At 39.9% G+C, this 15,681-nt stretch overlaps 1 protein-coding gene across 5 annotated transcripts in view; it reads right to left on the reverse strand.

The window, feature by feature from the left end:
• Positions 1 to 15,681, reverse strand: part of KCNQ1 (potassium voltage-gated channel subfamily Q member 1) — a 331,796-nt gene that overhangs the window by 278,996 nt on the left and 37,119 nt on the right. For all 5 annotated transcript variants that reach the window (XM_088058080.1, XM_005522331.3, XM_088058081.1 and 2 more), the window contains exon 2: positions 11,573 to 11,663. In XM_088058080.1, the coding sequence (XP_087914206.1) occupies positions 11,573 to 11,663 (91 nt within the window). The remainder of the gene's footprint in view (positions 1 to 11,572; positions 11,664 to 15,681) is intronic.

The raw sequence follows: 15,681 nt of genomic DNA on the forward strand, positions 1-15,681 counted from the left end.
TTAAACTCTGTTTGTTTTAAAAGGGTGTATGACTCATGGTGGTTAAATATTTAACTGTTTCACTAATGAGCTGAATCCTAACATGCGAGCATGAAAACACGTGCCATTGCAGTTGAAAAATCCCACTCACATCCAAGGAGCTTTTTAAAAAATTTATAGATAGATAGATAGATAGCTACATATAGAAACACACATTAGGAATCTATTACATAAGTTGCTGTTTCAAGACTATTTACACACGCACATTTAGTATTCTGTGTAGACATATGTGGGAGCTGGGGCTTGGTTATGTGGGGTTTGTTTTTTTTTTTTTATCAAAAGGATTGCAGTAATTCAACCTCAAATGTGCCTGTTATTGTACTAATAATGACGATGACATAATAGTACAATTATACCCTGTGGGACTAGGCTACACTGACATGTGCAACCACGTGCCCACGATCGCTTCAAAGACAGAAAGAGATTGAAGATACTGCCCCACCCCGCTTCTCATTCCTGCACTTCTCATCCTGGAGATTACCACCCACGAGGCTGAACAACGGGAACCTGCTGTGGAAGTGCTCTTTGCCCTCTTTGTTACAACCACAGTAGGTTTAACCATCTTTGGTGGCAAAAAATAAAAAAGGCTTTCTGGGCCAGCTGGGCATTGAGCACATGATGGAAGTGAACACAGTTCAGTCCAGTTCTGGGCAGTGGTAAATTCCATGGAGGGGCTGCAGCAAAGAGCTAGTGGATGACTGCTTCTTGAGATTTCCAGAGAGAGACATGCTTCTGCAAACCTACACCCTGCCTGTTCTGGCTGAATTTGAACAAACCAGCTTCTGTTTGTGGAGATGGCCTAGCTGCCAACTCGGGTTCAATAACCAGTTCTGGATTATGGTAGGCTGGCCTAGACCTGTAGGATAAATTTAGTTTCAGCCAAACTGACCTCAATCAGCTATCAGGCTGCAACCCTGCTGTCCTGCAGCAAAACAGATAAAAAGTAAACATAAAATGCTACTTAATTCATTATTCAGTCAAATCAATACATGAGAGGCACAAGCTTCATCTCAAAATAAGGGCCAAAATCTCAGCTTTTGTGGGGCAAAAAAAAAACCCAAACCAAAACTTTTGCAGTTCAAAGTTAAGAAATAAGACAAGAAGTTAAATATATTTTCCTGTTGTGACTGCTGAGGCCCATCACTGAAGCAGAATGCCCGGAGCAGGCCAAAGCTGGGACTTCATGTTTTCTCTGCCTCCGTGCCTCACTGTGCAAGAGCCCACTCAGAACTTCCTTCCCTTTACCTTTTCAACCACTTTGTTTCTTTAGGCTCCAAGGCCTATGAGGGTAGGACCTATCTTTTAGCAAATGTGGCTCCACACTCTACTAGGTGTTGTACTCGATCTTACAGGCAGGGCTCTAATGGAAACAACAATAATGTCCTTTCTCAGAAGAATAACACAAGTCTGCTTGTAAATTGTGTTGCAGATAAAGTTTCCATCACACTTTTAACTATCAAAAGCTAACAAAACTTACTCTGCAGTTCCACAAACAGTTTAAGCCAGAACTGTTGCCAAAAGAAGCAATCTCATCTGGCCAAAAAAAAAAGGTTAATTTGAGCCCATCTGGGTTCTCCAAGGCAATTGACAACAGAGCTGCATAAATGCTTGTGTTGGCAGAAGGAATGGAACAGCAGGATCATTTCTTCAGGTGGCAGTGCCAGTTTATGTAGGCTGAAACCCTCTCTTGAAAGTGCAGCCTGGGTTCTCTGAAGGATTTATCTCACAAAGCCAGCTTAGAGTGGAAAAGCTATGGATCACCCAATTCTACGCATAAAAGTGCTAATATTCACCTCCCAAGAATGCTGCGAGGTTAAGCACACTCGTGTTTGTAAGGCATTACAGAAGTAAGATTAGTAAATATTTAATTTTCTCTCCTCCCTTTCCCCCAGCCTTGGCCACTAAGTATAACTCACTGCAAGCTCCATATACTAAATCAATGGCTTGGAGCAGCTCCTAGAAGGTAGCTGTCAAGCTCCCTGCCTGTGGGCCAGACGGAGGTCAGTCATCATACACACACAATCCGATTTAGAACTGGTCGGCAATGCTGCAGCCAAAACAGCATCTAAACACATTGTACCCACCCGTGCTGCAGGAACAGACAAATCACCTCTACAGCAGACACCCTTTGTCACCTTGATCTGGGGAACAGCTGCAGAGGAATAAAGGACAAGTAGATCAACTCCTTCTGCATGCATTCCACGTGTAAACACATCCTGTCAAACTGACAGAAACAACAGCGAAGAGGAGAGTTTCTGAAAGGTACCTTAATAAGGATGTTAACAACATGCTGGAGGAAAAAAGAGGCCAGCCTCAGTGTCATTAGCATAAGGGAAACCATCAAAGTGAGGCAGCACATAGCCTGCTTTCACAGACTGGGTGTGAAAACAGGCATTTTGGTTATTTTGTTAGTGCTTCAAAGCCCGGCTGTTTCCAAGCACCAATACCAGCTCTTGGTTCCCCATCATCTTAAAAATATGCTCCTGGTCAATGGGTTAGGTGGAAGTACCCGATGTAAGCAATGCACTAAGGTCCCTGAAATCAGTGATCAGCCGAGATAGCTGAGCAGCACAGAGGTTTTAGGACATTTATCCCAATATTTGGTGCCTAGAGGGAGCTCAGAAGCCTACAGAAGTTACTCTGCTGCAGAGCCTCTGACTGCTGTGGCTACAGAAGTTACTCTGCTGCAGAGCCTCTGACTGCTGTGGCTACAGAAGTTACTCTGCTGCAGAGCCTCTGACTGCTGTGGCTATCAGGGCACATGGGCACCCATCCTTGTTTGCTCCCAAGGCACAGGACATGCCACGAACACGGAAAAGAAAATGAAGCACGTGGCAGCTCTCTGGGCTATCAAGACTTCTCCAGCAGCTCAGTATAAACACCATGTTCTGAGCTCCTCAATTAAATTCATTTATTTTATAAGCTGAGATAAAGTGTAAATGCCCATGCTAAATACTACTAGCCACTGAATCAACAGCTCTAATAAACTTTCACAAGGCCTTTCTGATTACTGAGATAAAGTAGAATTGGGCCTCATAACACAACAGGAGCAATCCTAGAAACTCTTTGTGCAAGAAAAGTTTAACACAACGCATGCTTCAGTCATGATGACATTTTTTATACTACCAAAATAAAAGTAAATTAGATAAAAATACATTTAAAACATTAAATGTGAGATAAATACAGTTTGCAGTTACATAAATCAAACTCATGCTTCCTAGGTTACCCCTAAGTACAAGCAGACTCTGTTGAAGAAATCTTTCCTATTACATCCTGATCCTGTTAGTATTTATGCACTCAGGAAGCTCCACTGAAGTCATGATGACGACTCATACACACAAAGTTAAACACACTGCACAATTGCAAGTCTCATGCCATAAAACCTTCAGTTATAAATGTAGAATGTAATTTAGTTGCCTCAGCACATATACATTTAAGAAGAAAACAACCAGCATACAGTCTTGCTTTTTTCCCCACCTTGTCTAAAGCCATGGAATAAACTCTCAGTAGGGCAGAATTGCCAGAGGCTCTACTCAATACAAATGAAATGCAGCTAGTAGTATTTTTTTTTCAAATTATTGATGAAAAAGAAACATTCTATATATAAATATGTATAAATATGTAATGAAGCATATACATAAAAACATATGAAAGAATAAGAGTATTCTCCCATGTTGTTATTCTCTATCTGTACTCAAAGTCAGATACTTGTCACTTTTTCATGGCCTGGCAAACTTCTAACAGGATATTCATTTACTTTTTGCCCTTCCAAGAGCAGTTAGCACTCAGTGCTGAGATACACTCTGCTCCTGTCAAACACAGAAGACAAGAAATAAAAGAACTAAGCTTTTTAGAAGACAAACTCATATAAGTTTACTTTAGAAACTGCCAAGAAAAAGAAAGCCATGAAGAAGCTCTGTTGATTTGGGGTTTTTAGCCAGTTAATTGAACCCACTTAACCCAACATTGCAAAATAAAGTTCTTAATACGTTAAATCTAAGTTATTTTCTCTCTACTAACTCCTGGAACCGCCTTTCCTCTTAGGCACTGGCACTCGCTGCTTTTCTGCACTACAGTTACACCACACCTGCAGACTTTATTCCAGCTTTGCCTAGCAAGGGCCACTTAAAGCCATTCAAGAGCCACCAGCTAGTGACAGCTGGCAAATTCAAACCTGTCTCAGTAGTCTATCATATGTAATCAATTGCAAATAGAACTTCAACAGACTCATCCCATTATTTCCTAGCTAATTCCCCCTGGGAAAACAAGCCGGCAAGCTTCCACTTCGAATCATGAAGCTAGTTTTGCCCCTGTCTCTCCTCCCAGCTTCTCCCTTTCCCCTCCCTTTGCCTCAGTTCACGGCACTGTTTCAGTTTTTCAGCTTGATATCCGTTATGTTATGTCAGCTGTTACATTACGCTTAAAACAATAGACTCCAGCTGGCTGAGGTCAGATGTGAAAACAAGGACCTAACAAAGCCAGAGACCCTCCAGTTATACTGAAATTGAGATACACACTGAATGTAGCACTTAATGACAAACTACTTTCCAGACATTTGGGCAAAGCATAAAGGAAACACCTGTCACTGCAAACATTACACACTAATCCAGATAAACCCTAAATTTAAAAATCTTTCTTTTCACTGCTTGGCTGTAGCATGCAGCAGTATTCCACAGTTTTAATATTTTTTTTTTCCAAGATGGAATTTGGTTTTTTTACTAAAATAATAAATAGTGATGAAAATGTATAGTTTCAAAGAAAATATGTTTACTGTCTTTCTTTTGGAGTTTACCAAGCTAATGTTCCAAGTTTGGCATGGATTTACACCCCAAAAAAATTTGACTAAACTTTAGCCCTTAAGTAGGAAGCTTGGCAAAAGTGAATAATAAATGTAACTGTGAATGAAATGTGCCATTTTCAGTGATGGCATTTTCTTAGATGAACCTTTGAACACAATTTATTGGAATCTACCTATTCTTAAAAATAAAGAAACAAACCACTGGTCTACTGTGTGACTTAGGAAGGCAAATATGAGCTCTTGAGAACAGGTGAAAAACTAGTACCTCCAGAGAATACATCCCCTATTTATCAAAGCCCTGCATAGGATTTAAAAGCTGTTTTTCCTGAAAGCTTCCACATTACTGCAGCTCATATACAACAAGCTGGGACGCAAAAGGACAACGTGCCACCCTGCTCATTTCTCTTTGCTCTGGCAAAGCCCCCCACGCTGCCAGGGAGGGAGATCAGCATGTCAGATCATGTGGGCCACCAAACAGCCAGCAGACGGCACCAATCCATCACCAGTGGCTTGTGCTGGCCCACAATCTGTCACCAGCCCCACCCTCAGCTCCAGGAAGGTCGCTCTTCCCAGAACCCATCCTAGTCTTCAGAGTCTGAGTCCCAAAAGATGCTGGGCACTTCATAGTCACCTCATCCCAAAGAGGATAAAAATGCTAAATTCTGATTCCTTCATGCACAGCAATGTAGTTGCAGACTTTGTTTTAAATGACAGTGTTCAGTTATGCCACCACCCAACTCCAGGTACAGAAATCCCAGAGAAGGAACTTTTTTTTTCAAAGTTTGTAGAAAAGGCAGAAATGGAAGTAACCAATTTTCTACATCCAAGCCACTCCATTGTAGCAGACTAAAATAAGAATTATTCAAATCTACAAAGTTTGGACCTTCTAGATGAATTGTATGGATACATGTAAAAAGAGAGCTTTTCTATAAAAAGAAGCCCACTTTCTAGGAAAAGTGGGCTTTTTCTATAAAAACTGCTGCTTATTCTTATCATATACATCTAAAGGCCATTCTTGGTGGTAATGTTAGAGAAATTTAGAAAAATAAACTTTTCTTTTATCCCAACTGAATAGGAAACATCTAATAATACCAAGAGTGTACCTGGCAGGGCATGACATATTGGAAATCTGTGTTTTAACAAGTTTAAGAACTTTTTCTTTCTCCTCCATGCAAACACTTGCCCAATTCATTTCCACTGAAAGCATTAATTGTCCCTTTTTTTTTTTTTTCTAAAAGCCATCCACATGATGAGCAATAAAGCAGACCAAATGGCATGAATTTTGTGGCTCCACCACAAAGTTGCCAGAGTTTTCTCTGGCACTGATGTTTACACAGCCCTTTTCTCCCATCTCTCTCTCCACAAATTATGATTGCTAATTACTCGTATAAAATTCCCCAAGCCCATGTGGAAAAACATTTCTTTATTAAGAGAGTTCACTTCTTCCAAAATATATTTTTATCTAGTTCAGGACACCATCCAAGGTCAGAAGCAGCCACCCCAGGAGAACACAGCGCGGTCCAATGCTGCCCTCTGCAGATATTGAAGGGAAACTCCAGCGCCTTTCTACAAGTTTTTGCCTTTTAGCACATGTCAAAACAAAACCAGCTCATCTCTTCCTTACTGGTCTTAGCATGCTTTCATTCCATATCACCTCCTCATTCCTCCTTAACTCAGATTTCATCTACACCAAACCAGAGCAAGAGGATTGTCTTGTGTTTTTTTTTTTTGGTAATAAAATAGCAGCCATTTAATGAAATTGGTTTAGCTGTCCCTAACAGACAGCCTTATTTCCACTTTAGAAGCATCTGATTTGGCTCCCTTTGGCCTGCTCAGAATGGACATAAAGCAGAATTTAAGCAAGTTCACACAACCTTCTGAACCAAATGAATTAAATCCTTTTAACATCACATTTACATTAAACGCGTAACTCTCTTCCACAGGCCAGGGGAGTTGACAAGGGATTGCTTCGAGAACAGCTGGAACAAGTTAAGATCTTACTACCAGCAACATTTCAAACCAAGGCAGCTGAGTTTGCAGTGAGGCGGATTAGAAGCACTCACCTTATCTGCCAGCACAGCTCAGCCATAAACATCACAATCAGGAGCTGAAAAGCAGCCAGAAACACCTGGGTGCAGATTCAGGGGAAGATCCCTGTTCCAGCTACTCCTGATACTGTTACCTCATTAAAAGAAGGGAGGGCAATTTTAATTTCTAATCACGTCTTCTGAGCCTTCAAATCACTCACAGCTGGCATTGTTCCTACAAGCTAAAACATAAAGAAGGCAACTTCGACTGAAAGCTGGGATTCTCCACTACAGCTGTGAGTGACCGAAAGGAAAGGCTGCAGTGAGTGACTCCCTGGACAGGTCTTTCTGCAGGTCCAACAAAGGAAAAAGATTAAAGACCATAAATCCACTAGACACATCCTCTACACCAGCTGACCTTACTTTGGGTCAGACCAGGGGACATTGTTAAGGCTGCAAAGACAAATTTTTCACTTTCTCAGCTACAGTTGCTCTTCTAGATTAATCTAGAATTAATCTAGATTAATCTGTAGAGCTGTCACCAGGCATCTTTTACAGGTATTAAATTATTTTAATTTTTCAAAAGGATGAAAATGCACCAATGCAGATCATGAGTCTGCATTTTGGCCTTCTTAAGCAAGGAATATTATCAGGAAAGAAAACTGCTGGAACCTCTTTGAACGGTGTGTTCTCTGTGAAGACCACCTTCAGAAGCAAAACCTGCAGGTGTTTTCCTCTTTCTTTCTCTAAAGACCCACAAAACACTCCAGCAAACAAAAGCCAAGGTTTATACTCAAAACATTATATTAAAAAAACAATATAAATTAGATTTCCTATGGGCCTAGACTCTGTGCCAGTTTCTCATGATTGTAGGAATAATTTCAATGCCTATAAAGTAAATGTTAATAAACTGAAACTATTGCCTTTTAATCTTCATTTGTATTTTTTAAAGTTTAGATACTGTTTAATCTCTTCAGTAAGAAGTATCCTAAAGTAGAAAAGGAACTTAAACCTGGAAAGAGTTCATACTTTCATCATAAAAACATAGCCTTTTTCTTTCTTTTTTTATTTTTTTTTTTCCAATTTGGCGGGAATCAATATTGAAATGAGATTCCTACCAGAAAATAGCTTTTTCAGGCACACCAAATATCCCTTGGTTCAGCAGAATGTTTAATCCCCTTGGATCAGGCACTTGGATTTTCTTAGATCATGCTGAGATAACAGCATTCTGCTGTGTTCTGGCACCATAAAAATCCTTGCTTATGAAAATAAAAGAAAAATATGGCCTCTCCGGGAACATACATCTCTGCACTAGTTTTTTCCATAGTTTAGACGCTGTAGTCTCAAAATCAATTTTTACACTGATATACCGCATTCTCTTTATGAGTCATGGCAAAAGCTCTCCCGCACCACTCTTTCACGCGGGCCAAGTGCACACAGGACTCTTCAAAATGATGATGCTTTCAGAGTCTTGGCTCGGACTCCAGCTCACGCTGGGCAAGTGCCAGCGAGTAACTGGAGTCAAACCCCTCCGACAGCACCATCTAGTGAAAAAAAGAGAAAATAAACACATGCAAATTTAAACAGTTTTCACTGCATTCTGGAAACGAACAAAAGGCCAATTCTCTCCTAATCTCCCATTACAACTGCATTTAGGTATAGCTTTCATCAAGGCTCTTTGCCTCGTGAAGTGTGGTGACAAGCAGAGAAAGATTCAGCAGCTAATAGTGAGCTTTTTGTCTAAATCTGGAACACCACTTGGAACACATATAAACTTGCCCTTGTTTATTTTTCCAATGTTAAGTTAGCGTTTTTCTTGCTTTTATGAGAAATAGAAGCGTTTTTTAACGCTTTAAAATTACTGACAGAATAACATCTTCAGTTTTGTGCTGTGGTAGTAGGAGGTGATACATTAAGACAAGCAGCTCCACAATAAAATCAAAATAATATATACATAATACATATAATCTCAACAATGTTTTTAGCTTTTATTTTCATATTATTATAATATCCTGTATGACTATATTAGTGAAGCATGACATTCCTTTTCATGAAAAAGGGCACACTCAGCTCTATCTGTAACTTCAATGTGATCAGGCTCCCTACTTTCCAAAAGACTACCTCCTGAAATTATGCAGGTGCTCAGACCTTTTACAGGGTCAGAGTCAAGTAGTTTGGCTGTTTGGAGGAAATAAAACAGCCTAGCTATTAATTGTGAGTGCTTTCAATGATCTTGTTTAATTAGTTTTCCAGTCAGGAGGAGCAGATTCCCAGGTTCTTTTCCCAATGTGTATCTTCAGTGCCATGCAACTCCTGTTTCATGGGATTACTTGAGGTCTGAAACCACAAATTCCACATGGTCAAAGTTCCTCTGTTCTCACTGCCCAGTTAAGGCCAAGCAAAAGCCATCTTCAGGATTCCCATAGTCCTGGTAGGTTGCTGGTACGCTGCTGCTCCTTTGAGCTCTCCCTCATTTAGTATTAGTTTGTCAATCAAATTGCTTGCCTTCCTTTGCTCCCCTAAAATATACAGTGTTACCTACTTGAATTGTCTGGATCCAAGTAAAAATCATTAGTGTCAAATATTTAAAAATCCTTCTATAGACACAAAAAAGAAATTAACTCCTACCCCAGAGCAGTAGAAAGAGCACTCTCCTAAGCTTTCATTTCTCCTTACAGCACCATTTGGTTTGGAAATTTGCTCTTTTCCTGTTGTGTGTCTTAATCCCCACATGCTATTACACTTTATTTTACCTCCTTCTTTCCATTTTGCAGTGTATCTTCAACTGATCCTCTGTGATTAAATCTCCCCCAAAGAATTCAGTTGCATCTATTTTTGACAACTTGTAATGCTACCTTAAAGAAAAATCTCTTAAGAAATAAGAGAATAGGAAATTTCACTGTGTAGATGCCAACAGGAGGGAGATTCTGACATTTCTATTTGTGTTCCAAGATGCCACAACTCCTTGGAAAGCCCCACCAAAACTGAATAGAGCAGAGAGCTCATTGACCCATCTGCTGCTTTGGATGGATGGCTCCCCATAATCCCCACAGGTTTCATTAAAGTTACCACAGTTAATCCTTTAAGAAAATATCAGACTGTGACAATATTTAACAAGCAGAGAACTGCTTATTTCCCATAAAACACATGACAATAGGACTTCAATTTTAGAAATTAACCCCAGTTTTTCTCACTGTGTAGAACAGGAAGACTGATACATCATACACTGACTCCCTCACTATTAGAGGAAGACAATACAAAATAGTAGAAATACACAATCCACACTGGATATTTCATGCACTGTGTGTAATCCTGAACGCTTTGCACACACCTTACACTGCCTGTATTGCCCAGATAGAGACAACTGCACACAGGATGAACAAACCAAAACAAGCTCCATGATTTCACAGGGTGAGGGCACAGAATGAAACCTTACTAGTTATGTTCTCTCTAGAGGTTGTTTCACCTAGACAACACACATGTAAAATATTGTTACATACTGCAAACATGAGTGAGACATTACCAGGAGTTAAATTCATCCCAGACATTGGCAGAAGTTATGGATGAAAATACCTGCTAGTTATGGAGTAAAAAAACCCCAAACAAATTAAATCTGTACAAAAAGAAAAAATAAACAAACAAACAAAAAAAAATATATGAATGCTCTTAGCTGACACTAATTATATTACACCTAGGAGTTCAAACATCTTACAAGCCATTTAAAAATAATATACCAGGAATGAAGGCACTTCATATAGAAATAATGTGATTGACACTAAATTTAATATGCTATATTCTCATAGCATTCATATTAGGTATAGAATCTCAGCATATTTCATAGATAGACAAAATTTATTAGAATTTATGGAAGTCTTAAGTGAACTTCTTCATATTAACAGTGATAATATACATAATGATATTACTGGAGCATTGCTATAATACCCATTTTGAACAAATATTTAAATTGCTAGTTAGCATTTTCTCAATATAGTGACAGTGTTTTCACAAGTTAAATAATGGTCATTTATTTATAAATACAATAAATCAGTGATTTAGCAGGGGGTATGCCACTAGTGAGGTACAAAAAATTCATGAAAGTTTGGATGTTTAAAATCATACTTCTCCAAAAAAAACCTCAAAACTAAAGCTCTTCAATGAAATCTAGGCTGGCAGGACACAAATATTCCTGAAGCATTTGGTGATACATTTGTGTTGCAGCACAGGTATACTATAAACACTGTGACTGTGTTTTCTCTGCTGAAGGGAAAGAGCGTAGGACAGGTAGAGCAAGTTGTCTTAAAGTCACTGACCATGAGTTTTCCACTTTTGAAACAAAGCTGGAAATGACATCAACTAAATGAAAGGACTTCCACTTTTTCCGCCTGCTGTGGCCAGGTGTCTGGTCTTCAGTATGGCTGAAAAAAGTATTAATCCAAGAAACAGGGGGGATTCAAGCTTAATTAGAATAACTCTATGTGTTGTAACATCACAGATGTCCTCAGTATGGGCCACAGAGGGTACCACTTCATTTTTGGGTTACCATGACTTTTGGAATTTCTGCAGCTTTACAGACTCATTAGGGGAAAGCAGAAAAGTCTCCCATTAATTAAGCCACAAAGAACATTTTGTTTGATATGGTGTTAGCACAGGAGATCAGAATTTGCACATTAAGAACACACATAAATAACATTAATGTCCACATACGTACCATCCAAAATAATGTCCCTGTAGCAAGGGCTGCATACTGCTCAATTGTAGAAAGCACGCTGAAGATAAGGCATATCAGTACAATAAGGAAGCTGCAAATAAAAAGAAATTAAAAAAGAAATTAAAAAATTAAAATAATACAATGCAGTGTAATAACCTATAGGGACAATAGATAATTATGCCACCACAAATCATCCATTTACTCTGAAATGTCATTGGTATTGTATAATAACGGTATATTTTGCATGATCCTGCTTCCTTTTGGATAGTTTATTTCTCTTCAGACACTGAGGTTTCAGGTTAGACATTATCAAAAATGAAACCATATGGTAACACTAGCTTTAGCCTACCTCTAAGATTTGTTGTTTCCTGGCCCCACATGAAAAGAGCATTCCTTGCTCTTTCCCATTTTAAGGACTACCTTGGCTGAATCACCACACAACCCCCAAACATGTTTCAAATATTTGCCTTTTTGCTGATCCAAAGCCCAATAAACTGAAAAATAAATAAGTAAAATAAAAATAAATTAAAAAAAAAAATCACAGCTAAGCCGAAGTTTAATAGGCTGTGCTATACTGTCTTTGATAATTCATCCCTAAAAGGCTCCAAATAAATAAAGGCTGACATTTGGCATTTGAAATACAACCTAGGTCTGATTCCACCTAATTCCAAGCCCCTGCCATGGGCAGAGTCACCTATCCCTAAAACAGGTTGATTTGAGCCCCACCCAGCCCGGCCTCAAACACTTCCACTCAAACACGTCCTTAGGGAAGGGGTCCTAAGGCTTCCACCATAAGATTTGGGACAGCCAGGGAAACAGCCCAGCTGTCTGTAACCTCCCAGAAATCCTCTTTCCCCACCCAGGCAGCAAGGCTTCTCAGCTATGCAGCTTCTGCCTCCAAATCCTTACCTGAGCAGCTTCAGCTGTGCCCACCACGGGACTGCTGCTTCCCCTACAGGAACGTAACACATTTGGGAAGAAAACCCTTTAACACCCAAATTGGATGCTATCCACTACACATTAGCCGTAGACAGCTTCCGGTTCCCAAAGAAACGTGTTTTTCTTTTAAAAACACAACATGAGAGATCAGCAAGACTGAAAACATCAACTTGTTAAACACAAAGTTGGTTGTTAGGGCTGTTTCTCACAATTCTGTTGAGAAAAGCAGCACCAATCCTTTGTACTCAACTGAAACCAGCTGCAAAATCCAGTAACTAAATCACCCATCCTGTTAGACATCTCTAAAAGAGTTAACCATTCTTTTTAACTCAAAAAAACCCTCAACAAAAAAGAATTGACATAATGAATAAAACTGAACTCGAGAGAAGTATTAAACCAGGACACCAGACTGGCATAGCTCAGCTGAAGTCATCCAGAGCCTCTACCATTATTCATAGAAGTGAGCACTCTGGGTGAATCTTTTCAAAGACCAAGCACTCAAGAAAACAAAACCATGTTAAGGTTGACATAAGCTACATCCCTCAATGATTGCTTCAAGAAACAGCATATGCAAGTCCAAAGCACACACAGAAAAATGATGCCAGAATCACAGAACCATTAAGGCTGGAAAAGACCTCTCAGACCAAATCTGACCTTTGAGATTATCGTGTCCAGACTTTGAGATTGTGCTACCAAATAGTGGAGAGAAAGTTTGTAGGTAATTAGGCACAAAAATCAAATAGATAATGTAATTAATAGGGTAGAGATTATCACAATACAAGAACACATATAAAAATATATTTTACCTAAGCAAAATATAAGTATGGGGGTGTCTGATTCGTCTCTAAAGTCTTCTCATTTTACCCTGTATTTCTACCTTTGGGCATTCTTAGCACAAGTAAGATGTGCAGACAAGGCAGTAGGATGCAAAGGTGAGTCACTCATTTGAAATGTAAGATAAAAGTTCCCTAAGTATCCAGCCCCTCTGTCTGCAATATTCTCACGACTGCCTAAGAACAATACACGTGGCAATGTGAATATAAATGGGGTCAGTTGCACAGAGACAGCTGAGGCTCTCCGGATTCAAAGTCCAACATACACAGAACTACGAGTTCAAAGCAATGAGTTGCAAGGGATGAGCAGTACCAATTCACACTTACTACATACATCCCTTAATAGCAGTAGGCAGACTAGAATGTTTAACTCACGTTAAACATGTGTTTAACAACTCACGAAACCACAAGGGGGCAACAAAGCAAAGACTATCCCGTTTCTGTCCTTTTCCTAAACAAACACAAAACCGTAATAAGCATTAAAGTTGAAAGTTCATGTGCCGAAGAGACAAACAGATAAACTTCGAGTCAATCGTTTGCCAAATCTCTTTGCTTGTTCCTATTAGAGAAACTGATGGCCGAGGTAAGAACTGCATCAAGTGTCAGTCACCCCACTACCAACCTACTTTTATGGGTTTTCATTAACATGGACCCATTTCAGTCTTAGAAATATTTTTTTTTTCCACCCCCAGAAAAGTTCTTGCAATTCTCTGCTGTGCTCTTTCCAGGCTGATGCGTGAGACACCTTCATAACCACAAATACACATTATGCCAAGCAAACCTAAGATGCTCGGTCAGGCACTGCTGCTTCACGTCTGTTTCCTTGGCATGAGAGAGATGACACCCACAAGGTGCCAGTGCAGCACCACAGCTGAGCCACTCACCCTGTTACACTGACATTGCAATTTTGCTTAGATCAAATGCACATAAGGAACAGAAGGTGCAAAATTAAGACATTAAACAGATACACATGGTGTTCTCTTCTGGTACGAGCCTACTGTTTGTTGCCTTCCAAAACTCAGCTTTGTTTTTGTTTTGGTGTTAGTGTCTCCCTTCTCCACCTCTGAAGAATAAGAAGGGAGCGAGGCACCAGTAAAATAGAAAGCAGGAAGTTTGGCTTTTTTTTTTCCCCCCTCTTTTTTGACAGTTATCTCCTCTTTCTTCAGCCACAAGTAGAACACAGATCCTCAGTGACTGCCTAGGCAGCAAAGTCCACAGGAGATAGTTACAAACAACAGTTGCAGGGATAGACTCTGCCTCAAACTTGAATTTGCTTATGCAAAAAATCATCCTGGGGCAATTTAACTGGCCAGCCTCAAAAAAGCAAACATTACAATTTTCACAAAATAACCTTATCACTCTTACTATCACTTTATTGTCATTGCTATTACTAGATTAAAAAAAGAAATTAAAAAAGCTTGTCTTGATACAGATGCTAAACACATAAACTCTTCATCTAATCAGTAAATATCAGACAAACTAATGGGCAACTGACTCCACTCTGGTACAGTTTTTTAATATACATTTTTCCTTTAAAGGAGAGATAGTCAGCAAACACTGGAATTTCCTAAACTCTAGCAGTCAGACAGGGCTTCATCTCTTGCAAACCACGAGTTTTTATCTCCTATCTCCTGAAACCCGCTGCTTGTTTACCCTTTATGCGTAAACGTGACTGTGTTCAGAACGGAAGCAGAGTGATGAGTTCAGGCTCTCGTCAGCTCTGATCTCACTCTGTGATTGTGGGGCCAAGCAAGCATTAGAGATGAGGAGATAGCCTGCAAAGGTTTTCATGCTGTCTCTCCCGGGTTACAAAGTAGCATCTGCTTGCATGTAGATAAGCCACATCTACTGCATCAGCAGATCCATTCTGAAATACTTAGCTTTGTGGTGAAATCACATCTAAGAGTGCTATGGTTCTTTTAAACCAAGAGTTCTGCAAGTGGCTGATCATCTCTGTACTTCTTGGTGTGAAACCACAGCACCACTGTTAAAGCAGCGTGGACATTGCAAAGCGGCAGATGTTTTCTTTCATGGACTCAGGTTTTGGTAGACTAGTACAAGTGTCCTCTCAGACAGAGCTGTTTTACTCTAAGCCAGTTTCTCCGGTTGTCTTTTCAACTCAGTTTTCCCAGGCAGCTGCATACGTGGTGGAGCCAGACCCGGAGGTGGAGCTCTCAGTGCGCATGAAGCAGCACCAGGACACAGCACTCGGGTCTCACTTGGAGCTCACCGACACTCCAAGCCTGTAACTGGACTCGTGTCTGTGCTACACCACCCTCCAAAAGGAAAGCATGAACACAGACACTGTGGATAGAGTTACACGAGGCACTGCCTGCG

The sequence above is a fragment of the Pseudopodoces humilis genome, chromosome 7, assembly GCF_049639895.1.
Source record: "Pseudopodoces humilis isolate 2021_Gansu_Grassland_sample_001 chromosome 7, ASM4963989v1, whole genome shotgun sequence".
In the NCBI taxonomy this organism is placed as follows: domain Eukaryota; kingdom Metazoa; phylum Chordata; class Aves; order Passeriformes; family Paridae; genus Pseudopodoces; species Pseudopodoces humilis.